Source organism: Pan paniscus, chromosome 10 (genome assembly GCF_029289425.2).
Source record: "Pan paniscus chromosome 10, NHGRI_mPanPan1-v2.0_pri, whole genome shotgun sequence".
Lineage (NCBI taxonomy): Eukaryota > Metazoa > Chordata > Mammalia > Primates > Hominidae > Pan > Pan paniscus.
This window is the reverse complement of record NC_073259.2, coordinates 126,456,413-126,480,645: the sequence shown is the minus strand read 5'-3', so window position 1 is coordinate 126,480,645 and position 24,233 is coordinate 126,456,413. Positions and strand designations below refer to the sequence as shown.

General features: G+C 43.8%; 1 protein-coding gene across 2 annotated transcripts in view; it reads right to left on the bottom strand.

The window, feature by feature from the left end:
* SUDS3 (SDS3 homolog, SIN3A corepressor complex component) overlaps positions 1–24,233 on the bottom strand; it is a 41,300-nt gene that overhangs the window by 3,938 nt on the left and 13,129 nt on the right. The window contains exons 5-11 of one of the 2 annotated variants that reach the window (XM_003832407.4): positions 23,827–23,846; positions 22,496–22,652; positions 13,006–13,101; positions 11,940–12,001; positions 11,755–11,776; positions 10,241–10,346; positions 2,645–2,729 (exon numbers count right to left, since the gene is read on the bottom strand). In XM_003832407.4, coding sequence (XP_003832455.2) covers positions 2,645–2,729; positions 10,241–10,346; positions 11,755–11,776; positions 11,940–12,001; positions 13,006–13,101; positions 22,496–22,652; positions 23,827–23,846 — 548 coding nt within the window. Of the gene's footprint in view, positions 1–2,644; positions 2,730–6,592; positions 6,684–10,240; positions 10,347–11,754; positions 11,777–11,939; positions 12,002–13,005; positions 13,102–22,495; positions 22,653–23,826; positions 23,847–24,233 lie in introns of those variants that run through there. The other variant, XM_055096239.1, reaches the window with a different exon arrangement.

The window sequence follows — 24,233 nt, the reverse complement described above, 5'->3', positions numbered from 1 at the left end:
ATCATGAGAAGGTTGAAGCACTTCCGAGAGTCCTTCCCTCCTCACCATATCCCTCTCTCACAGACAGTATTAGATTACAGTGCATTTTACAGGGCAGATGCATTCTTCCATTGAATTGAGAATGAACTCTTGCAACAGGGGACTGCCAGGGCTGACAAGTGCACTCAATAAGGGGCATCCTAAAGCCATGGGTGAGAAAGGGAGCTGCTGCCAGTCACCTGACCCCCTGAGCCAGGGTTACTGAGCTCTGTGTGCCAGACACCACGCTGATCAGGCTGAGCTTTTTCACCCGCAAGACAACCCTATGAAATAACTACTATCATTGGCCCCATTTTAAAGAAGAGGAAACCAAAGCTCATCAAGGCTGAGTCACTTATCACGATGAGAATTCTGGTGTCTGACATCAAAGCCCCTGGCTCTTCTCTACTAAAGCAGTCTCTGGCTTCTTCTTGCCTGTTTTTCTGTAACATGCAATTAAATAGAGCCAAAAGCACAGTTTTTTGAACGGTCTGCATCTCACCCAAATATACAAGTTTACAGATTTATCTCCTCCTTCCTGGACTCAGTTTTCAGGTTTTAAAAAAGCTTATTCTGTTTCATCTCAATTTCTTTAATGTGATTATTCAGCAGTATCTCTACTGCTTTAAAGTCAAATACACTGGCTTAAAAATTTAAAAAGTTAAAGACCTCACATGAAGCTAAGCCTCCAAGGGACCTTGCAGAATCATTTTAAACGAAAAACTGATCCCAAGAAAAGCTAAGTCAGGGAGTCATCCACACACTCAGAGCTACCCACCAAACCTGCTTGGAGTCAAGCTATGCTAAAACCAAGTAGCTCCAGTGTCACCTAGAATTTGATCTGAAAAATGAGCTGGAACACTTTCAAGAAATGAGAACGGTTTCCCCATTGCCAGAGTTGCATGTCTTCAGTGCACTGAAGCTTCTCCCCTCCAGAAGACATGTTTCAGTGTCACCATTTGTCAGATCTCACTGACACTCTATTATGTCAAGACGTGACAATATTCGGCAGAGAGAGAGAAAAACAATCTAACTTGCATTTATATTTTTCTGAAAAATCTTGAGGTATCATAGAGGAGAATAATGCACTGGTTCTGAAGTTAGGGTCAGGTACTAGAAGGCCACATGTGCTTGTGGAACAACCCAGACAGCCAGGTGCAAATGATTACCATGAAATCGTGACACCTCTTGGCTGAGGAACAGGTCTCTCTATTAGCTTCCCTGTTCTGGTTCTGACTTGGCTTGAGGGGACTCACACGGATCCTCAGCCCAGAGAAGAATGGCATTCATTTATCTAGAAGGCTCTCCCTAACCTCTAAGTAAACAATCATTTTGCAAACTAGTCACATTTCAGGGCATTTTCAATTCAGGAAGCTGGAAGAATAGAAGAGGCTTAAGTTATTTCATAATCCAGTTTCATTAGATTTACTGTGCACTGGCACGAATAAGTTACAGAGGGCAGACACATAGAAATCAATTTCTTTGCAGACATTTGTGGACTGATAAAAGATCAAGCCAATCCAGCTATTAAAGTTTTTAACTTTAACTAACAATATAAGTTACACATTGCTTATATACTCCTCATGAAGGACCACTTGGAGAACTCAGAGGGCAGTCATATCATCCTCAGGTATAACCCTCTGAGCTGACTTTAAAACCAGACCCACCCATCCTAAAGGAGTGTCTCGAGGAGACCAAAAACCAAGGGCATAAGCCTGGCAACTTGTTTTGAGGCACAATAGGACATCTCAGCTAGGAAAGACGGCAGGCAAGTGGCGTGTGGGTCGTTTCAGGCCAGCACTCACTTAGTGAGCACTGACTGGGTGCTAGACCCTGTGCCAGGTGCCTCATTCAATCCTCACAGCAAGAAACAAATCTACTGGTATGTGTGAAAGTTCTAGAGAAACAAAACCAAGATGGAGTATACTCCACAGTCAAGCTCCATTCTCAGTAGATGGTTACCTTAAAAAGAAGCAGGAGTTGGCCAGGTGTGGTGGCTCATGCCTGTAATCCCAGCACTTTGGGAGGCCGAGCTGGGTAGACCACGGGGTCAGGAGTTCAAGACCAGCCTGACCAACATGGTGAAACCCCATCTCTACTTAAAAAAAAAATACAAAAATTAGCCGGGCGTGGTGGTGGGTGCCTGTAATCCCAGCTACTCAGGAGGCTGAGGCAGGAGAATCACTTGAACCTGGGAGGTAGAAGTTGCAGTGAGCCAAGATAGCACAACTGTACTCCAGCCTGGGCAACAGAGTGAGACTCTGTCTCAAAAAAAATAAAAATAAAAAAAAAGAAGCAGGAGTTGAATGTACAGACACCACACAGACTTGCTTTTTGTTCTTTCCTGGAATCTAGCTCCGTGGTTCCCAAATCAGTAGCTGTACCGGGAGTTCACAAATACCCCATGGAATAGACAAATCCGCATATGTTGTAGTCAAGCGAATGTAAGGACTTTTCAAGGATGATTTTGACAATGTGCAATTTCTGCTTGACTTTAGAATCTAACCCACATAGAAGACAGGACTCCACTGTACTTCCTTGGTGGCACTTTCATTTCAGGTTTGCCCTACCAACACTTCGCAGTACACATTTTGCTTCCCTAAAGGTGAGGGAGTGTGGTTCCCACCTCATTGGCTCCTACAGAACTGATCACGCAGCTCAGTTTCTGGTTGTCCTTTGACTCCAGATAGATGGCCTGGCTCTTGTGGTACCTGACAAAAACAAGGCACACATTTTTAAAAAGGGAGGGACAGAGACAGGAAGTAAAAACCAAACAAAACAAAAACACCATCACAACAAAAATTATAATTAAAGAAGTCTTAATAATTTACATTTGAGGAATAGCCTGGATTTCCCATTTAGCTTAATTTAAAGGCTTCCATCCTGAGGCCAGGCGCGGTGGCTCAAGCCTGTAATCCCAGCACTTTGCGAGGCCGAGGCACGTGGATCACAAGGTCAGGAGATCAAGACCATCCTGGCTAACACGGTAAAACCCCGTCTCTACTAAAAATACAAAAAAAGTAGCCGGGCATGGTGGCAGGTGCCTATAGTCCCAGCTACTTGGGAGGCTGAGGCAGGAGAATGGTGTGAACCCGGGAGGCGGAGCATGCAGTGAGCCGAGATCGCGCCACTGCACTCCAGCCTGGGCGACAAAGCAAGACTCCATCTCAAAAAATAAAATAAATAAATAAATAAATAAAGGCTTCCATCCTTAGGTTAGAAGACCACTTAATCTTCTTTGGGATCTAAAGCTTATATTCCTTGGTCCCTCTACAGAAGGGAAAAGGCTGAGGAAAGTGTTGGAAAACTATGTATTTTTCCCTTTTTTTGGACTATATGACTCAGTTCAAAAAGTAAATTAAAAATTGTTAAATAAAAACTGTTTCCCCTTTCTGACCCCACACCAGAACACTGAAGAAGGTTGGACAGACAAAATAAACAGGCATAAGCCACCGTTATTTATTTTCTATTTGTCCAAGTCAGTCACCAACAAGAAGGAAGGCTGACTTTAACCCTTTAGTCAGTCATTCAAAAATACTCATTAAGCACTTACTGTGTACCACGGACTATGCTGGAGGTTGGGGACAAACAGTGAGAAAGGCCACAAGTTCTCCACTATCACAGAGATTCAAATACACTGGGGATAAGGAACATTAAATAACCACACCTGGTAACAGCTAATCAGGCAAAGTTCCAAGTGCCGTGACGTGTACCAAAGGGTATCTAATTTGGCCTGGACAGTTGGGAAAGCTGCTTTGAATACAGTAGACACTCCCCTTTCAACTCCTGCATCTACTCTCAACCTGTAGTGTAAGGCCACTTCTTATTTCTACAAGTTCAGAGACAAGGCCAAGGATGAAAGTGAAGTTGCTGGGGGCCAAAGCCCAAATGGGACAACAGCAGCTGCCACAGGATGAAGGAGCCCCTGCTGGATCACAAGAGTTCGAAGTATCAGCGGAGCTGCAGCTAGCAACCCTGGCCTGGGCCAGCCCCACGTCGATTAATAACATAAACTTTGGTTCATTTTGGCTGCAAAGATCTGGCTAACCAGACCCATAAACTCGTGTAAATTTAGCAAAACACATCTCCCAGCAAAGCATGATGGCTTATTCTGTTTTGCTGGTATAAGGAAATAACCTACTGCCAAGACATGGCAAGTAAAGGATGCACTTCACTCCCATAATGAGCTTTTTCCAGTCTAGGGTCTCAATTCTCTTTAACCTGCTACTTATGAACTGAAAACTCAGGTTTCCAAGTCAATGTACTTTCTGAAAATACTGTTAAAAGAAACAGAATTTTAGGCCAGGCGTGGTGGCTCACTCCTGTAATCCCAGCACTTTGGGAGGCCGAGGTGGGCAGATCACAAGGTCAGGAGATCGAGACCAGCCTGGCCAACATGGTGAAACCCCATCTCTACTAAAAACACAAAAATTAGCCGGGAGTGGTGGCAGGCTTCTGTAATCCCAGCTACTCGGGAGGCTGAGGCAGGAGAATTGCTTGACCCGGAGGCGGAGCTTGCAGCAAGCCAAGATCATGCCACTGCACTCCAGCCTGAGCAACAGAGCGAGACTCCATCTTAAAAAAAAAAAAAAAAAGAATTTTAAATTCAATTAGAACAGCGAGAATGGTTTAAATGCAAGTTTTAAAGTTGCTTTTGGCCCTTTATTAGTTGGTAAACTGGCAGGGGACCTTCATTATGCTAAATATGTATTATCACAAGGGCCGAACTGTACAATGCATAAGAAAAGGTTAAGTTCATACTAACACTAACACTTCCCCTTGTTTCTCTCTCACATCTGAGCCAGCTCTCCTATGTAAACAGTCATGTCTTGAGTAATGGTTAAAATAAAAATACAGAGGGAGAATACTCACAGTTGTTCTAAAGGGACTGTAAGTTATTAAAGAGATAAAGACACAAAACAAAATGCAACTACCCTCAAGTCATTCTGATACAACTTTCTAAACACTTTAATAAAGAAAGGTCATGGATGTGGTGTAGAATATTACGAGTGTGGAAACATGCTCCATATACTGGTAGGTTAAAAAAAAAAAAAAAAAAAAAAACTATGTCAACTATGTTCCTGTGTTTATTATAAAACATACACATGTTACAGCTGGGTGCAGTGGCTCACACCTGTAATCCCAGCACTGTGGGAGGCCGAGGTGGGTGGATCACTTGAGGTCAGGAGTTCAAGACCAGCCCGACCAACATGGTGAAACCCCCATCTCTACTAAAATTACAAAAATTAGCCAGCATGGTGGTGTGCGCTTGTAATCCCAGGTACTCGGGAGGCTGAAGCACAAGAATTGCTTGAACCCAGGAGGCAGGGACTGCAGTGGGCTGAGATCATGCCACTGCACTCCAGCCTGGCTGGAAGAATGAGACTCTGTCTCAAAAAAAAAAAAAAAAAAACTGGCCAGGTATGGTGGCTCATGCTTGTAATCCTAGCACTTTGGGAGGCCAAGGTGGGTGGATTGCCTGAGCTCAGGGGTTCGAGACCAGCCTGGGCAACAAGGTGAAACCCCGTCTCTACTAAAATACAAAAAATTGGCCGGGCGCAGTGGCTTACGCCTGTAATCCCAGCACTTTGGGAGGCCGAGGCAGGTATATCACGAGGTCAGGAGATAGAGGCCATCCTGGCGAACATGGTGAAACCCCATCTGTACTAAAAATACAAAAATTAGCTGGGCGTGGTGGCGGGTGCCTGTAGTCCCAGCTACTTGGGAGGCTGAGGGAGAGAACAGCTTGAACCCGGGAGGCGGAGGTTGCAGTGAGCTGAGATGGCGCCACTGCACTCCAGCCTGGGTGACAGTGCGAGACACTGTCTCAAAAAATATAAATAAATAAATAAAATACAAAAAATTAGCCAGGCATATTGGCGTATGCCTGTAGTCCCAGCTACTCAGGAGGCTGAGGTAGGAGAATCGCTTGAACCTGGGAGGCGGAGTCTGCAGTGAGCCAAGATTGCGCCACTGCACTCCAGCCTGGGCGACAGAGCGAGACTCTGTCTCAAAAAAAAAAAAAACCAAAAATAACACATATACATGTTACATGTGTATCCATGTATCATATCCTCACAAAGGTCTTTTAAAGAAAACAGCTGACTCTGGAAGGCTATTCCAACAATTCTCATGAGATGCATTGTACTTTCCTTCAGTGGTACTTAGAACCCAAACCCAACACATTCAACTGACTTAAAAGCGAACACCCAGAGTAAACAATGCAAGCTGGTCTATTACCTCTGGGAAGTGGTCTGGAACTTGGGAATGTGGCCGCCTCCCAGATCCGCCTCCTTTGGAATCACTGAATGGTGGTGGCCTGAATGTCCACCATTGGTCCCCATTTGCTCCGAAGTAGAGGTGGCCAACATGCTTCCCAAAGCAGCCAACTTCCAAACCAACTGATCCCCAGGTCCCTCCTGAACCGCAGTCTCTGAGACCTTCAAGGGATCCTCATGCACTACACGATGTCTTGGGGGAACCATTATCCCTAGATATCAAATCTATTAAATTATTTGAATTCTCTGAAAAGATAAGTCCTTAGATATTAAAGTGTTCAGGGCTCATACCTGTAATCCCAGCACTTTGGGAGGCTGAGGCAGGAGGATCACTTCAGCTCAGGAGTTTGAGGACAGCCTGGGCAACATAGCAAGACCTCATCTCTACTAAAAATCAAAAAAACATTAGCCAGGCATGGTAATGGAGGACTGTAGTCCCAGCTACTCGGGAGGCCAAAGTGGGAAGATCGCTTGAGCCAGGGGGATCAAGGCTCCAGTGAGCTATGATCACACTACTGCATGCCAGCCTGGGGGACAGTGAGACCCTGTCTCAAAAAAATAAAAAATGAAGTGTTCATATGGGGGGGTGGGGGCGGTTAAAGATGAAACCAAGAAGTATGTGACAACCTTAACATAAGAATTTACTTTTTAATTTCTAAAGAAAAATCAAAGGGGGGGGAAGAAATTTAAAAATATGTTTAGATATAAAATGTGCTACGAAGCAACATCAATAGGGTAGTAAAAATGTGCATTATTTTTTTTTAGGCCAATTAACCTGTTTTACAAGCTGCAACTCAGCTGCTGAAAAAAGATATTTAAATAGCCTCAAAGACTAAGCTCCAAATGTCAAACTGACTCTATTACTTTGTAACTAATGGAAAGTCTGACCTGGGAATCTCTACAATTAAGTTCTTAAAGCTTTGAACCTCTACTATTAAACTGAACAAAACTAGAAATTACCACTACTGTACTATTTTCGAAAAGCAATTTCTTAAGAAAGTGGACACAAAAGTGGGGCGAGGAGGTAGGAAAATTAATTTAATTTTGTATCCTACTGAGAATCCTGGTATTAACACTTTATTTCCCCAATAAGTGAGTCCACGTTATAGCTACAGAACCTCAAGGAGTCCCAATTCTACTGGTAAATATTCACTGTTTTAAGTCTTTTGTGTCGACCGAAGGCTGAAGGGGAAAATGCTCTTGAGCAAGTGGGTGGCTTCGTTTCTGACTCACAGGCAGCCCCAGATTTAAAACAAGGAGAGAAAAACAGAAGTCCACCCGTACCATCAGTTATTTTCAAATATCAGCTACTTTTTCACAGTATTTTTTGAGAGATCATTAGTCCAAATCAAAATGTGAGGCAAATTTACATAGCATGATATAGAATGCCTTAAAAGCAGTATAAGACCAAGGCAAAGGGAAGATCCTTATCTTTCAAAATGAAAGGGAGCTTGGCAAGTATTCACACCAAGATGCGATGCCTGAATCCCATTTGTTTTGCTGAAGTCATTTAAAACTCAGGAAGACATCTTCTGCCAAAAATACGGCTGCACCAAAATACTCCATACCCCCTGGAAAGAGCATAAAGCAATGTAGCTGACCTCTCAGCCACAGGCCACGTCTGCCAAAGAAAGAAAAACAAAACCTCCAAACTGATACAAAAGCCAAACATGAGCCTGGTGAGATGGGAGAGGCTGGCTCTACACCAGTGAACACCTCAGCCCGTATTCCCAGGAACACTTTTCAATTGTCATTGGGCAAGAGGGAGACCCACCTTCAACAACTGCATTATGATCTCTGACTGCCAAGGCCAAAAATGAAAAGTATACAGAATAGAGAAAAAAACAACATTCTCAAAGTATATTTAACAAGAGAATAAGCAATTTCAATTTCACTGAAAAAGTAAAATGCATCCAGTGACATTATTTTCTAAATTTCTGCTGTTAATGTAAGAAAGATGGTGAAAATTCCTTCAAAATGCTTAGGAGTTCTAACACATCAAATCTGATCATTTTGTTTACATTAGGAAACATCAGACATTGTGGATCTCTTCTTTAAAAAAACAAGAATCTTATTTTACTGCATTTTCACCCTCAAGACATGTCTCGTAAAGTCTGAGGATTAAGCTTAGAAAGAGGAAGATTCAAAGCAACACAATTACAAAATGAACATCACTGGAAATATCACATGGCTTTAAGACTCACAGATCCGTAAAAATGTTAGTGATAAATCTCATCATTTTCAAAGATGGTTCTTATGTGTGGGCTTGATCTTTAAAGGTTATTTGGTTTTCATTATTAGAAACATTTTTCATCTCATTTTGCCCTTCTCAGTGTTAAGCTGTTAGAGCCTGCCACCTAGTGGCGATGTGTTCTGAGACATAATGTTAAGATATAACACAAACCGACCTTTCTGAAGAATGCCAAAGAACACCAACTCAGAGGGGAAGAAGTCATCAAGATCAGCCTTAGAGATAAAGCCAGCCTCCAGCATCTACTGGGCAATTAACTCACTGCAACTTAATAGGTGGAAATGATTTACTTCGGCCATGACTAGAACCCTAAGCATTTTTGACAAGTACAATGTTATCGAGTACCCAACCTAACACAATGCTGGGTTTTTTTAAGAATTCAAAATAAATAATCATTACCCCAATTTTGGAACTTTTGGTTAGATACTGAAACTCAAAGGGTCATTATATAGCCATTATAAATGATAATTACAGACACCTTACAGTAACCCAGAAAAACATTCTCAATATAACCAAACAGAAAGGCAAAGCAAACCGTATGTCCACTATGCCTTAGAATGAATAGACTATGCCTGCATATGGATAAAGAATAAAAAGAAATATATCAGAATGAAAAGACCTGAGAAATGATGGCAGTATCCATTTCATATCTAGCAGAAAGCGTAATACAGAACAGAAGAAATGTTTGTTGAATGAACAAAAGTATGAGCTTTTAAGGTTCTTTCATACTGTTTTGCCATTACCTTTCCAATGAAAAATGCTAGGCGGTCTGAACGTTTCAAAGAGTCTTCAATGTAAACTAGGAATGCAGCAGGACACAGTGGCTCACGCCTGTAATCCCAGCACTTTGGGAGGCCAAGGCAGTCATATCATGTGAGGTCAGGAGTTCGAGACCAACCTGGCCAACATGGCAAAACCTCGTGTCTACTAAAAATACAAAAATTAGCTGGGCATGGTGGCAGGTGCCTGCAATCCCAGCTACTCGGGAGGCTGAGGCAGGAGAATCGCTTGAACCTGGAAGGCAGAGGTTGCAGTGAGCTGAGATCACGCCACTGCACTCCAGCCGGGCGACAGAGCAAGACTCCGTCTCAAAAAACAAACTAGGAATGTTTTAGGATACAGTTCCCCCAAGCAAGTGTCCTTGACCACTTTTGCAGCTGGATCATGTAAGAAAAAAGGGTATGTGTCATCAAAAAACATCTAATAACATCTTAGAAATTCACAGTGTACATTAGCATATCGCAGGACCCAAAGGGTACTACAAGGGAGCAACCCACTTATCTTAATTAACATGATCATCCCCCAAACTGATTTGACCACAAAATCCTTTAATCCGAAGAGCACCTATTAACCTTAGCACACAGGACAGAGGTAAGAGGGGTCAGAGGGGGACATACACCCCAGCCCCAGTTGGCAGGGGTACCACACAAGATACCAGCCTGCAAATTCTAGTATAGAGACAGCAGAATGGAGAAGGAAGGGGAGCAGAACATGGTTTTGGGAAACGCTGCTTTCAAAGATCTACCGGAAGTATTGATTAAATGACTGCTAATACATTTTTTAATGGGTTTCTACTTTTAGTAGTATGTAAGTTTAGCAGCAGCCATGCTCTGAAATAACTACAATAGCCCCAGCCCTCTTTCCAAGTGGTTCATATGAGACTCTTACTAGTCCAGGTTTTCCCATAACATACCATCTTTTGTCATAGTACAGTTTGCCATCTTCTATCCGAGCTTCAAACCTCTGGGCTGGAGATTCCGCGGGTGTCGCAGGCAAGTGCTCAGGAGAGGATGGAGATGCTGGAGGAAACCAATACTTACGTGACTAAGAATGTAACAAACACATGCGAGTCTACCAGTTAACATGCTTTAATTGAAACACTATCAGAATGTGGTAATAATCATCACTGAGCCCTTACAGTGATAATGCATGGGATTTCAGCAAAACTCTTGTATATTCCATCTAAACTTGATCATCAAAGCAACCCTGGAAGTAGGCAAGGCAGATTAGCCTCTCAAATGGAAGAGACACCTGGGTTTCAGGAAGATTAAGGTCAAATGTGCAAATACATAAGGTCACTTAGAGTAGGACTAAAGCCCTGGTGATCAAAGGGCAAGTATTATGAAAATCTCTTAAAAATGCAATCGTTTTCGGCAGGGTGCGGTGGCGCACACCTGTAATTCCAGCATTTTGGGAGGCTGAGGCAGGTGGATCACGAGGTCAACAGATGAGACCATCCTGGCCAACATGGTGAAACCCCATCTCTAGTAAAAATACAAAAGTTAGCTGGGTGTGGCGGCACACGCCTGTTGTCCTAGCTACTTGGGAAGCTGAGACAGAAGAATCACTTGAACCTGGGAGTCGGAGGTTGCACTGAGCCGAGTTCACGCCACTGCACTCCAGCCTGGCGACAGAGCAAGACTCCATAATCCAAAAAAAAAAAAAAAGGAATCATTTAAAGAACTACTAAATTTACACTCACACAACTCCCTCACCCCCTCCCCATCATGCCTCAGAAGGTCAGGATGTCTGTGGACTGCAGTGGCCCCCAGGAAGATATTACCTAGAAAAAGAAGACTCTTGTTTTCTTCCACAAGACTCAGTAAGTAGAGGGATGTGTGAGTAATCGAGTAATCGAGTAATCATGGTGCTTTAAACAAAAAAAAGATGTCACCAATTCAGAATTCTAGTTGGCAGCCAGCACTGATGATCTCAAGTGCTGTTCTGGAAGGAACAACTATGAATACTGAGCTGGTTGGTCTCTTCTATGAACTGTGAGTCTGAGCAGCCTTCGAATGCCTTACCAGAGTCAGGCCACAAAAAGCCACGGGAGCAGAACTGCCTAGGACTTGGCTTTAGAAAGCCAGTAATACTTAAAAATCCTTCTGGTTTCATTTTCAAAAATGGATGTGTACTTAAATCTTATGCCTGATGCCTACACAGAAGGAAATCAATCAATCAATCAAATGTCTCTTTTATGATAAATCCTAAGAAAAAAATAAAAACAACAAAGCAGGGGTTATGAAAAAAAAAGAAATCAGGGAGGGGTATGGTTAAGGTCCCCTTCAGTTTTCGTGATGACTACTCTTAGGCAAATGATGAACATTTCATTTTTGAAAATTGCAACAATTTCCTGACAGGTATTCACACGCTTTTCCAACAACATGATAAAAAGGTTGCACAAATGCCAACACATCATGCACTCACCTGGTCTCTTGGGTGACTTAAGCTGTAGGAAGAACAACAACAAAAAATCTTAGAGAAAATCATTTCAGGTGCAACTTCAGGTGTCAAAGGTATCATAATGATTTAACAAGTAACATGTTAACAAACAAAATCAGAAAACCACATAAGCCTGAGTTTTCAAATAAATCAAAAAAGTCAAACCGTACCTTATTTAATGTTCTCAGATCCTCCATGATCTGTTCATCTGTTAACAAATAGTTTAGCTGGGGTATTGAGAGTTAAAGGACTGTATGTGAAAAGTACAGTTTCCAGGCAAAGAGTAATCAACACAATGGTACCAGTATTTTAGAATTTACAAAGTATGATTTTGTTAAATGATGTTTCTACAGTAACAGTTTGCTTCTTAGAAATTTATGATTCTCCTACTAAATGTCATGGTACTTCAATACATAAAAGAATTCACATCCCCCACTGCTAGGATGAGAAGGTGGAATGAGCTTCATTAGGCATCTACAATAACACAGCAAAGGAAACAGTAAAATAAGAATTTCATCATGAATGTATAAAGCGCTTTTGTTCCAAAGATCTAAAGACTTCCACACACACCCACCCAAGGTAAGGCTAATCTTCCCTCAGCAACTTAACTCCTGTTGTGAAGGAGAAGAAACCTGAAGTTATGCCCTTTCCTGATGGTACACAAATGACTAAGCCATTTTGGGCAGAGAGCTATTCACCATCTCCTCGAAAGGAACAGAAACAACGCTTCTCCATCTTTCCTGTTTCCGTTACCATTTTTATGATTAAAGGGCTGCTTTATGTCTGACTGAAATCTCATTTGCTTTAATTTAAAAACAGGTTGCAATCCACTATATTATGGACATAGATAACAGAGGTACATAAAGGTAGATATTACTGCCTTCATTTTACAGTTGGAAGGTGGAAAATTACAGGTGAAAAAATTAAGGCACATCAAGTTTTCAGATGCCCCTGAATCTTGATGTTAGCATTAAAACCAGGCTGAACTTTGCATGCAAAGCACCTTTCCAAATCATGACTCTATACATCTCTCCCACCAAAAGCAGTAGCAAATGAGGACTACCATGATAAAATGAGCAACCCCTGACCCGTGGACAAACATTTAACACACGCTTTCCAGTTAAATATTACTATTTTCTGTAGGACAACGGCCATGTATACCCTAGCAAACGGATAAACATAGGATTCCACAGTCTTAAAAAAGAAAGGCGGTTAAGGCTTGATGTAAATGGATATCTGGAGCAGGTTTCCTCCTCTTGTCTGGGATGGGGACGGGATCATTTGGTCGCCTCCGCAACTTTCTGGTCATGATAGGTTTCACCTCCATAGAATCTGTGGCAAGAATGGAATGGGTAAATCTATCCAACTCCCACTTGAAGTCAGTAAGAATTTCTACAGTATAAGAATATCTGCCCCCCAGCCACCCAATCAGAACTGTTTTACTGGGGGTATTTGTTCTACACATGGTCATAGCCAGACACCCCATTAGATTTTAGAAAGCGTTTATACTTGTAAGATTCAGACCAGCTGCCCTAAGTGCACACCCCTCTTAGAAATGCAGCCCTACCGTCAAGCATTACAGCCACTGTGGGCATCTCTCCAGCACCCTCAAAACCTAGGGGATATTCCTCCTCTCCCTCAAATTAAGAAGCCCAGAGTCACAGGCTCTCGGGATAGGAAGGAACCTGAAGGTCATCTCAGCTGACTAATTTCTGCAGTTCCCACAGAGGGTGGGTGTGCTGAAGCCCATTGGTATGAAAGGCTCTTTTAGAGGCCACTGGCCTCAGTGCCAACATTTTTATACGAAGTTTTCATTTACAGACTCGGACTTTTTTTCTCTATAACCTTTCGTAGCTACTTGACTATCAAGATGACACAATGAGGGCTCACAATAAAAGCCTCTTTCCCTTCTTCTTCACTCCTCTCTGTGGTCTCACACTGCTGCTGACTCCCCACGCCTTCAAATAGCTCCTCCCAAGAGGTGGCGCACAAGGAGGTGAACCTGCCTCCTCGGGGATCGCTTGTCTGCTCCCTGAATACTGATCATCTTTGGGGTCCAGTCAGTTCCTTTCGGACTGTATCCCAACCAATCTGCAATCACCAATTCCAGCTCTACACATCCCTCTGAATGGCAATAGATACCTGACACCACACATTCTCCATGCCCCACAAAAACTCAGTTCTCCTCGTTTCCTCTCCCAAGGTTGCTTCTTTTCCTGTGTCTCAGGGGCATCCAATCTACCCCTCCTTCCATGCGAGAACAAATCTGCATCTGTGACTTGTCTTCCTTCATCCAGGCATGAGGTTCACCAACTAATGTTGGTCCTGCCTCCACTCCATCCCTTCATCCTTTCACTGGCTACCTCCACAGCCTTCAGTGGTCTTTCCCATGTCCCATCCATCCTCCCCTCCCTCAAAGTGATCTTCCTGAGACACAAATCAGATCGTTTTGCGTATCACTCTTGTTACTAAATATTTCTTATTTTTTCAAGACAGGGCCTCACTCTCTCACCCAGGCTGGAGTGCAGTGGCACAATCTTCATTCACTGCAACCTCTGCCTCCCCGGTTCAAATGAGTCTCATGCCTCAGCCTCCCAAGTAGCTGGGACTACAGCATGCGCCACCACACCCGGCTAATTTTTTGTATTTTTAGTAGAATCGGGGTTTCACCATATTGACCAGGCTGGTCTCAAACTCCTGACCTCAAGTGATCCGCCATCCTCAGCCTCTCAAAGTGCTAGGATTACAGGCGTGAGTCACCACACCCGGCCATCTTCTTACTAAATATTTCAATGGCTCACCACTCTCCACAGGATATAAGCCAGGCCTCATTTCTGGTCTTCCTCCCTTCTTCTTCATTCACGCTTACACCGTGTGCAAGCCTTTAGCTATCCGGTTACCCAAGGGCACCAGACTTTACGCCTTCAAGCCTTTGCATGGCTCTCCTCTGTCTAGCTTCCTCTTTTCTGCCCAGCAAACTCCTACATAATACCCCTTGAAAGTTAGTTCAATACCCTCTCCCTTCTGTAACAGCTTTCAAAGGCAGAAACTCATTCCATCCTCCAAGTAACCAGAGCATCTATACAAACCTCAAGTAGACCAAGTGCCATGGTGTACAGGTCATTACCTACCCCTTTGGATGTCTGAATTCCACCCCAACACCTAGCAATAGTCTGGCACAGTAGGGGTGCATAATGTTTTGTGCAGAACGGGTAGATGAGGTCAAGTCTGATCATGGGAGGAAGTTAATTTGTGATTATGCACACAATCAGCAGAACAGGCAGGGCAGCTTCAGGGAATTCTACCAAGCAGTGTGCAGGATCTTAGAGCATGTCATACATGTGCCACAGAAAATTAAAAAAAAAAAAAAAGGCTTCTGCATGTTGCTCTGAAGAGAAATGGGCAGTATTAAATATTTTTTTCCTATGAATGGAATAGAGGTAAAATAAGAACCAAAGACCTAATTAATGAATATTTATAAAAGTGTACTTGGAAGTATAAACACACACACACACACACACCAGAAACAAGTGGTGAAGGCTTCTCCCTAAAAGAAATCTCCTATCCTATGCTGAGGTGCCACCCTTCTCCAGTTAGTTACTGGCCAGTGACACAGCACCACAGTTAAGAACTGGAGTGTCACACAAACGTGCGTTTGAATCCCTGCAACGGCTGTGTGACCTAACGCAGGTTTGTAAGTGCTGTATGTCTCACGTGTCCTCATCTAGAGAATAGAAGTATCAATAATGCCTCCCCCACAGTGCGCCGTGAGGGTTACATGTGATGATATGCGTGAAATCTTAGCACAGTGCCTGGTGTAACGGGAGTTCTATCAATGCTAGTTTTTATTATTATATTTTCAGTCAGGAAAAAACTATACAAAGATCCTTTTTAAAACTCAAGGCACAAAGAGCTGAAAAAAAGAAGTTACATAGTCGAAAGCAGCTGATGTCAACTGTGAGGCTGTGCAACACTGACACCTAATTTGGAAAATAAAGTATAAAGGGAGCTCACCCAACCCAAGAGAGCACCAAAGGAAAAGCACATAGCCCATGAACATTATGGAATGTTCTGTCTGCCAAAGAGAGTGGCTGAGTGTGCTCTGCTCCACAGGCTGCCAAGACCGGGGAGTGGGGAGGGTGGACAATGCATGATGGATTTAAGTCAAGTAAAGGCCAATCACGGCCACTGAACTCTGAAAATCATAACTGTATCACTTACAAACCAAAAAATATAATCAAATTCTTATGAAGTGGTAAAAAAAAAAAAAAAATCTATTTTATTAGCCTGGTCACAGCAACAATCTGATTAATTTTATCCAAAAGACTGCTTTGCAGAAGGAAGAGACTCTGGAGAAGCCCCTAAAACTTATCAGCATGTCTCCATCTCCATCTAGGAAAGAGGAGACAGAAGGGAGCAGTCCTGGCCAATAGCCCAGGTGGAAAACATGATTTGAGGACATGATCAACATGTATCACAGCCCCAACAGACACAGTAAGATTATCCACTTAAGTCACCTTGCTCCAACGCCAGGTTGGTCTAGTTGGCTTTTACGGTGGATTTTTCATAGAAGGATGGAGTCTGACAACCCAGGTCTGAGTGCACCTGGAAGTTCTATTTCTCACTGTAAGCAACGAGCTGGTATCCTGAGTTTTACCATCAATCTCCTATGACTGGGACTCTAAGAGTCCCAAGATGCTCAATCTGGCTACACTGACAAAAATCAAACTTCCAGAACTGAAGCTCAGACCCTGGAGTGTGACAACCCCAGAGAAGACACCTGAGCAGGGATTCAGTCAGTCTTCCTCTCCGACATCATGCACCAACCATAAAAAAACTCGAACTGGCTGAAATTAGAAACCCTCTCTGATCCAGAGGTCTCCTCATAGGTTTGCTTCAGTGGAGATACTATTTTATCATTAAACATCAAGCACTTAAAGCAGACTTGGGAGACTGTTATGTGAGAAAAAACATCAAACAAGCAACAAGACTAGGCATATAACTCCTCTCCAAACCACCCTGCAATATGACTTTTAATAGTGCAAATCCTCCTGTTCTACTCACTAGGAAACCTGAAGGATACAGGAACCCCCTCACCCCTCACCACAGGGAGCACAGATTCCAACATCTAAAAAATGGGAGCTCAGGTTGAAGCAATGCTAGGTGGTAGAGTCATTACAGCACAGTCCCTCTGGAGAGATATTCTTGATAAATTAATTACCTGCAATTTACATACAATTACCAGTTTACTGGCTGGCCTTTTGCTGTTCACTTCTCTAGGCCTATTCATTCATTTCCAACAGCATACCTGCCTATAGTGTACAACGGCAGGAAAAGCTTCAATGCAACATACTTTAACTATTAAAACAAGCTCATATTTATCTATTGGGAAAAATATTAATTGCAGTGATTCAAAGGGTCATCCTTAAAAAATGGGATATAAGGCTGGGTGCAATGGCTGACGCCTGTAATGCCAGCACTTTGGGGGGGCCAAGGAGGGTGGATTGTTTGGGCCCAGGAGTTCAAGACCAGCCTGGGCAACAGAGCAAAACCCCATCTCTACAGAAAAATACAAAAAACTAGCTGGGCTAGGTGGCAGGTGCCTGTAGTCCCAGCTACTTGGGAGGCTGAGGTGGATCATTTGAGCACAGGAGGCAGAGGTTGCAGTGAGCTGAGATCGTGCCACTGCACTCCAACCTGGGTGGCAGAGCAAGACCCCGTCTCAAAAAATTAAATGTACTTTAAATTTAAAAAGGAAATTTTCTTTAAAAGGAAATGGGATATAACTGGCAGAAAGAAAATCCACTGCAGAGTAAACATTATAGCAGATTGGCAATTACCTCCAAACCAGGGCAGGGACCCATAGGCTAGACTAGCAGCCCAGAGCAATCCTAGCAGACATCATGCCCTTCTCTAGCAGGATGGAGGGCGCCATCAATGTTGACACAAATTAATGCTGCGGTGGTAACAGAAGAGCGCCTAAGGTTTGTGGGGGTGGGGAATAAGAATGAATGTTAGGGCTGGGCACGGTGGTTCATGTCTGTAATCCCAGCACTTTGGGAGGCTGAGGCGGGCAGATCACCTGAGGTCAGGAGTTCGAGACCAGCCTGGCCAACAAGGTGAAACCCCGTCTCTACTAAAAAGTACAAAAATTAGTCAGGCATGGTGGCACGCACCTGTAGTCCCAGCTACTCGGGAGGCTGAGGCAGGAGAATCGCTTGAACCCAGGAGGCAGAGGGTGCAGTGAGCCGAGACCGTGGCACTGCACTTCAGCCTGGGTGACAGAGCTAGACTACGTCTCAAAATCAATCAATCAATCAATCCACAAGAATTAATGTTAGGTCTTTGGAGGCCAAATCAGAGTAGGAATAAAGGGACCAATCTCTTTAAAGCCAAAGTTGGCCATTATGAAGGGAGAGCAATAAACAGCGAGCCAGTCGAGCCTTCCTCTCTGCACCCTCAAGCACATTAAAAGACCTGATTCTGGCCGGGCGTGGTGGCTCACACCTGTAATCCCAGCACTTTGGGAGGCTGAGGAGGGCGGATCACGAGGTCAGGAGATCGAGACCATCCTGGCTAACACAGTGAAACCCCGTCACTACTAAAAATACAAAAACATTAGCTGGGCGTGGTCGTGGGTGCCTGTAGTCCCAGCTACTCGGGAGGTTGAGGCAGGAGAATGGCGTGAACCCGGGAGGCGGAGCTTGCAGTGAGCCGAGATCGCACCACTGCACTCCAGCCTGGGGGACAAAGCGAGACTCCATCTTAAAAAAAAAAAAAAAAAAACCCTGATTCCACAATGCCAGCACCAGGAAAGAACATCTTGAGGAAAGACCCACTCTGCCCAAAATCCAGGTCACCTCTTCCATTCTCCCTCTCATTTGTGTGGGGCCTCTTCCTCTTGTCTTGACACCCAAGTAGCTACTCATTAGCATCTATTGCATACGCGTGAAACTTACTGCTCCTATAGTAGTACAACCACATATATCTTAGGGTTTTAAAATGAGTAAAAAAGCCAGATGTAGTAGCTCACTCCTGTAATCCCAGCACTTTGGGAGACCAAGGCAGGCAGATTGCTTGAGCCTCGGAATTCAAGACCAGCTACGCAACATGGCAAAACCCTATCTCTACAAAAAATACAAAAATGAGCCAGGTAAGGTGGCACATGCCTGTAGTCCCAGCTACTCAGGAGGCTGAGGTGGGAGAATCACCTGAGCCTGGGAAGTCGAGCTGCAGTGAGCCGCGATGGCACCATTGCACTCCACCCTTGGCAACTGGAGTGAGACCCTGTCTTTAAATAAATCAATGAGTCAAAAACGAGCCTGTCAAATTGTTACCTTTATTTAGGGGCCCTCCATCTCAACACATCACCTTGGGGAAGTCAAGGAAGCTGTGTCAGCTTTCTAACTACCAGAAAATAGCCTCCTAGAAGACACAGACTTTATCCATTAGCCTGATTTTGTGAGTCACTTAGTGCCACCACATGTATCTATGGTATCTGCAGAGAGTCAGTAGTAGTGGTGGTGAAGAGACTATGCTTGGAGTGAGACAGACACTGGCTGAACCACTATCTATCTCACTGAGGGACTGTGACCAAATGGCTCCACTTCTCTGAGCCACCTCTGCCATTTATAAAATCAGAAGCTATACCCCCAGGGTCAAAGGGAGCTGCAGGAACTCAGTGAGGTTAAAACTTCCCAATCCCTGAGTGTTCACTCTGTAAACCAGCTACTTTGTGAAGCAACTTATAGGCATTATCTCATCTCACGTCACATCTACCCTCTGCAGTAGGTTCTATCATCCCCTTGCCAAATGAGAAAACCCTACCTCAGATTTAAATCTGTGACAGTGCCAGGATTCAGCCCTGGACCATCAGCCTGCAAAGTTAGCTCTAATATATTTATGTAATGCTTGGCTCAGTGTAAGTGCTTGGGAAACAGACTTCTATTTTGACATTGTAATGACTTGTGGTATCAGCTATCAACCAGCAGGATCAGCGACCCCTGGGGAAGGTGGTTAGAAATGCAGGATCTCGGCCGGGGCACGGTGGCTCACACCTACAATCCCAGCACTTTGGGAGGCTGAGGCAGGCGGATCACCTGAGGTCAGGAGTTCAAGACCAGCCTGGCAAACATGATGAAACCCTGTCTCTACTAAAAATACAAAAATTAGCCGGGCGTGGTGGTGCATGCCTGTAATCCCACCTACTTGGGAGGCTGAGGCAGGAGAATCACTTGAACATGGGAGGCGGAGGTTGCAGTGAGCTGAGACTGCGCCACTGCATTCCAGCCTGGGCGACAGAGCAAGACTTGGTCTCAAAAAAAAATTAAATTTAAAAAAAAAAAGAAAGAAATGCAGGATCTCAGCCTCCACTCCAAAGCCCCTGAAACAGAATCTGCATTTTATCAAGACCCCACTGACCTAACACATTGAAGTTGGGATGCACTGACCTATAATTCTTCCTAGCTTCTCTATGTACAGTTACTCATTTCTACCTGAACAACCCAGTTTTCCTAAGTTTTCCACAAGAGGTTTGGGCGGTGAACAGTACATCCTGCCAATTCCTATGGAGGTTTATAAACGCTTTAAGTCATGGTGGGAAAGAGCAGGTCGCCAAATACACCCGTTTCCAGTGGGTTATTTAGACTAAGCTTCTCATCAGCGTCTTATCCTACTTTGCTTTTCAAGAGACGTTCATGTTGAACCAAAAAAGGAGACTTTAAAAAGTATATTTCAGGGCAGAGCTGGGCAACAATGATATTGGGCATCAATCCACAAAGATGAACTAAGTCACTCAATTAGAGGAATGAAATCAAGCCTTTAATCCAACACTATAGCAGCGCCATCTGTGGAAATGCTAATTACCCTTCTAGCTCCAGCACCTTGTCTTCCAACACTCCATCATTACCTTGGCAGTGCTTTCCATACCAAGGGTACCAAAGGTGCCCTGAGGAAGGACATCCATATCTTTAATGCCCATGGCTAGCTTTAAACACTTCTGTAATCTATTTTATTGCGTTACAAATGATTTCCCTACATTTATTTGTCTTTTCTACCCTGGGAGGCTCAGCCTCAAGTCACTGAGGATGCCTCCTGTCCCAGTTAAGATTCTGGCTGTAAAACTGCCTGGCCAAACAATGTCTATCGCTTGTCAATAATTAGGACGCCAAATCACAGGTAAGGTGATGATACCCGTTCCCCACAGATGGAAAGGGAGCAGCTGTAAACGGATAATATTTCCCACTAGCCTAATGAAGGCTCCCAAACATCTGGTGGCTCTAGCAGAGAACAATGAGGCATCAATGCCAGTCACAGCCACTGTCAGAGAAAATGGTGTGCAGGTCCAAAAGCCGACAGGCAGACTGGTACCAAGAAAGGTACCACGGTGCTACTGGTCTCATTAAATAAGCACTTCCACAAGAACAAGACTATACTGCCTGAAGCTGCTGTTAGCTGCTGTTTTGGCATCCATTCTCACAAAAAAACATTTCTGAGCTGCTTTCAGAGGCCTTCAAGGAGCTCATTTCTTTTGCCAACTCTTTCTATGAGGAAGCTAACAGAAGACAGATTTTTCAAAAGTCAGACCCCACCTTAGGCACAACCACATTCTCTTAAGTGTATCATGAGGATTGGAGCCAGAAGTCTGTGTCAGTCAGAAGGCCAAGCTGGTTCACAGCACCAGGAATATATAGAGGGGAACAAAGATCTTAACTGGCTACTTTTAATTTCAAAGTCAGCCCTGAGAACGTCCACAAAAACACTGCATGCATTTCCTACAGAACCCTGCTAAAATCAGACACACCAGAGCCCCAGCACTTTCCGAATTGTAAGAGTTAAATTTGGGGATGTACAGAAAGGCATGCCACCTCCATATCCAAGTGACAAACTCACCACTGACTTGCCTTGCAGTATTTGCTAAGTTCCAAAATAGCTAGTTCAAGCCAATTCCCTGTATCCTTCTAGGAATCATCAGTCTACATATGGCAACAGAAGAGTTGGCCCATATTGTTTCTCCCTGAAACCTGCCTACAACCTGCTGAGTTCCCATATGTGGATTACTAAACTCTAGGTTAGAAAGGGATTGGCTCTGAGTCTCATGTAACTTTCCTACCTTTATGGGAAACTAGTTCAGTTTGGCTATCCTGTTGGAATCATATCAAATCTTTCTGAAATGTTCAGTAACACCTGGCAGGAGAGATCTAATAGCATAAAGGATATAGCCAAAAGCCTTTGTTCTTACATCTAGGTCAAAGGGAGACAATACCTTTTCTGTAATTAAGGCAGACTGGAAAAAAACAAAGCAGAGGGATTCCCATCACCACAGAGGGACTTGCGTAAGCAATTTGGGAACATAACCAAGATACAAATGGCAGCAGACCCAGGAATTAAGTAGAGTCTAAGCCAGAGCTTGCAATTACTATTAAAGGTCTAGCAACTATTGAACATCTGTTACGCACAGGACACTGTACTAGGCACTCATATGTCTAACCACAATCCTGTGAGAGGGTATGATCAGCCCCATTTCATAGAGGAGAAAAGAGAAGTTAAGCAGCTTGACTAAGGTCACACAGCCAATAGAAGGTGGAGGAGGAACTCTGATCTATGAGGTCAAAACCCACTCTCCACCTTGCTCTGCTCTTGAAATGTAAGACAAAAGTAACTGGAACAGCCCTTCACACCCCCCCGCTCAGGGCCCCCAAGATCCCACCCCATAGGGCTTTCCTACCTCCAGTCAGTTCCATTGTCAGCTTTTCATTTTCAATCATTTTCTTCTTTTCTTCTAGCTCAGCAATCAGGTTCTCTTTCAGCTCAACCTTCTTGTCTTCAAATTCTTTCACTGCTGCCTTCTTTTCTTTAATGTAATTTCGTTCCACTTGTTCAGTCTGAGCAAAAGAGAAACACGGGCTGGGAGTACACAGCCCTGGGAGCCAGGGCTCCAACTCAAAGTCTAGCCCTGTCCTCAACCGCAAAGTGTGTGAGAGTTTCCCCCTCACACACACTTGCAGTAACAGCGTGTCTGAGAGCAAGCTTTCCAGCGAGGGTATAAAATCAGACCCACGTGACTTTTGCTTATTTTTGAGTATACCTCACTTGCTACTCAGATATTTTTTCGCTTCCACATCCTATATTTTATACTAAAACACATTTCTCAAAGGTAGTAAATAATCGCTCATAAAGTTACAGCTTCAAAGGGAAATAGATTCTAGATAAATTGTGTATATTCAAAAAGTTACTATTATTTTTGATACAGCAAGACAAAAGAATGGATCAACATTTAGTAAGTGCCTGAACCCCAAAGTACACATATATTGATATTATACTAAGACAAAAATTGTATATGCCTCCGCTTTTCAAATCTCACCATTGTGGTGAGTGACATCGGGGCCTATGGTGGGCTAAGGATGTGAGTACCTCACTTGAGTGTACCTTCAGGCTGATCACGTGATCCTTCTGGCTGACTATGGGCACCACACTGATTTAAGGAAACTGGGTTCCAATAATGTGGCTCTGAAAAACCATGACTTTCTCAAAAAGTAACCCCCACACACATGCTAGCCACTCTGGGAGCAGTACATCATTCAAGATTCAGGCCCTCATCTCTGTATCACAGCACAGAGTCTGACACAGAACCAGCCCTCAGGTGTCCATGGAATGAAAGGAAAAATTAGAAATCTGTCTTTTTTTACTGGCCCAGAGAGTTGCAGCTGTAAAACAGAACTGCTGAGCCAATTCAGAGATTGAACTGCTTCAAGGACCAATATCAAACTATAGACTGTTATAACTCAGAGACCTCCAAACAGCTCTAACACGGGATAGAAGTCAATAAGCAGTTAGGGGTGAGTATTCCTTATTCCCCTGTGATAAGCAGAGGCTGCGCAACAACAAATGACCAGACAGGATGTCTGAGCTGAGACCAAATGTCCTTAAGTCAAACAGAACAGTGGTGAAGGCTTCCAAACTATCTACTTGGTGATAGAAGGAAAAGCCACCAGATCAGGACTGCAAGATTCCAGTCTCAGACAGGGCCTGCAAACCCAGAAGATCCGTGGTACTTACTTCCAGCTGGAGGAAGAGTTCTGCAAGAGATAAAAAGTGCAATTAGATTTGCTAGGCTGTGCCACCTTTCTAGACAGCAATGTTAGCATTCATTTAGAAGCAGTAATTGCTTTCTGAAAGCATGTTACAAAGCAAATGTTTTCATCAGTGAAATGTTGATATACACGAAGGGAAAGGACATGACAAGTACTCAAGTCTAGTTAAAATGTGACCCTGCCAGCCTGCCAACATGGCAAAACCCCATCTCTACTAAAAATATAAAAATTAGCCAGGCATGGTGGCAGGCGCCTGTAATCCCAACTACTCGAGAGGCTGAGGCAGGTAGGAGACTCACTTGAACCTGAGCGGCAGAGGTTGCAGTAAGCCGAGATTGTGCCACTGTACTACAGCCTGGGTGACAGAGCGAA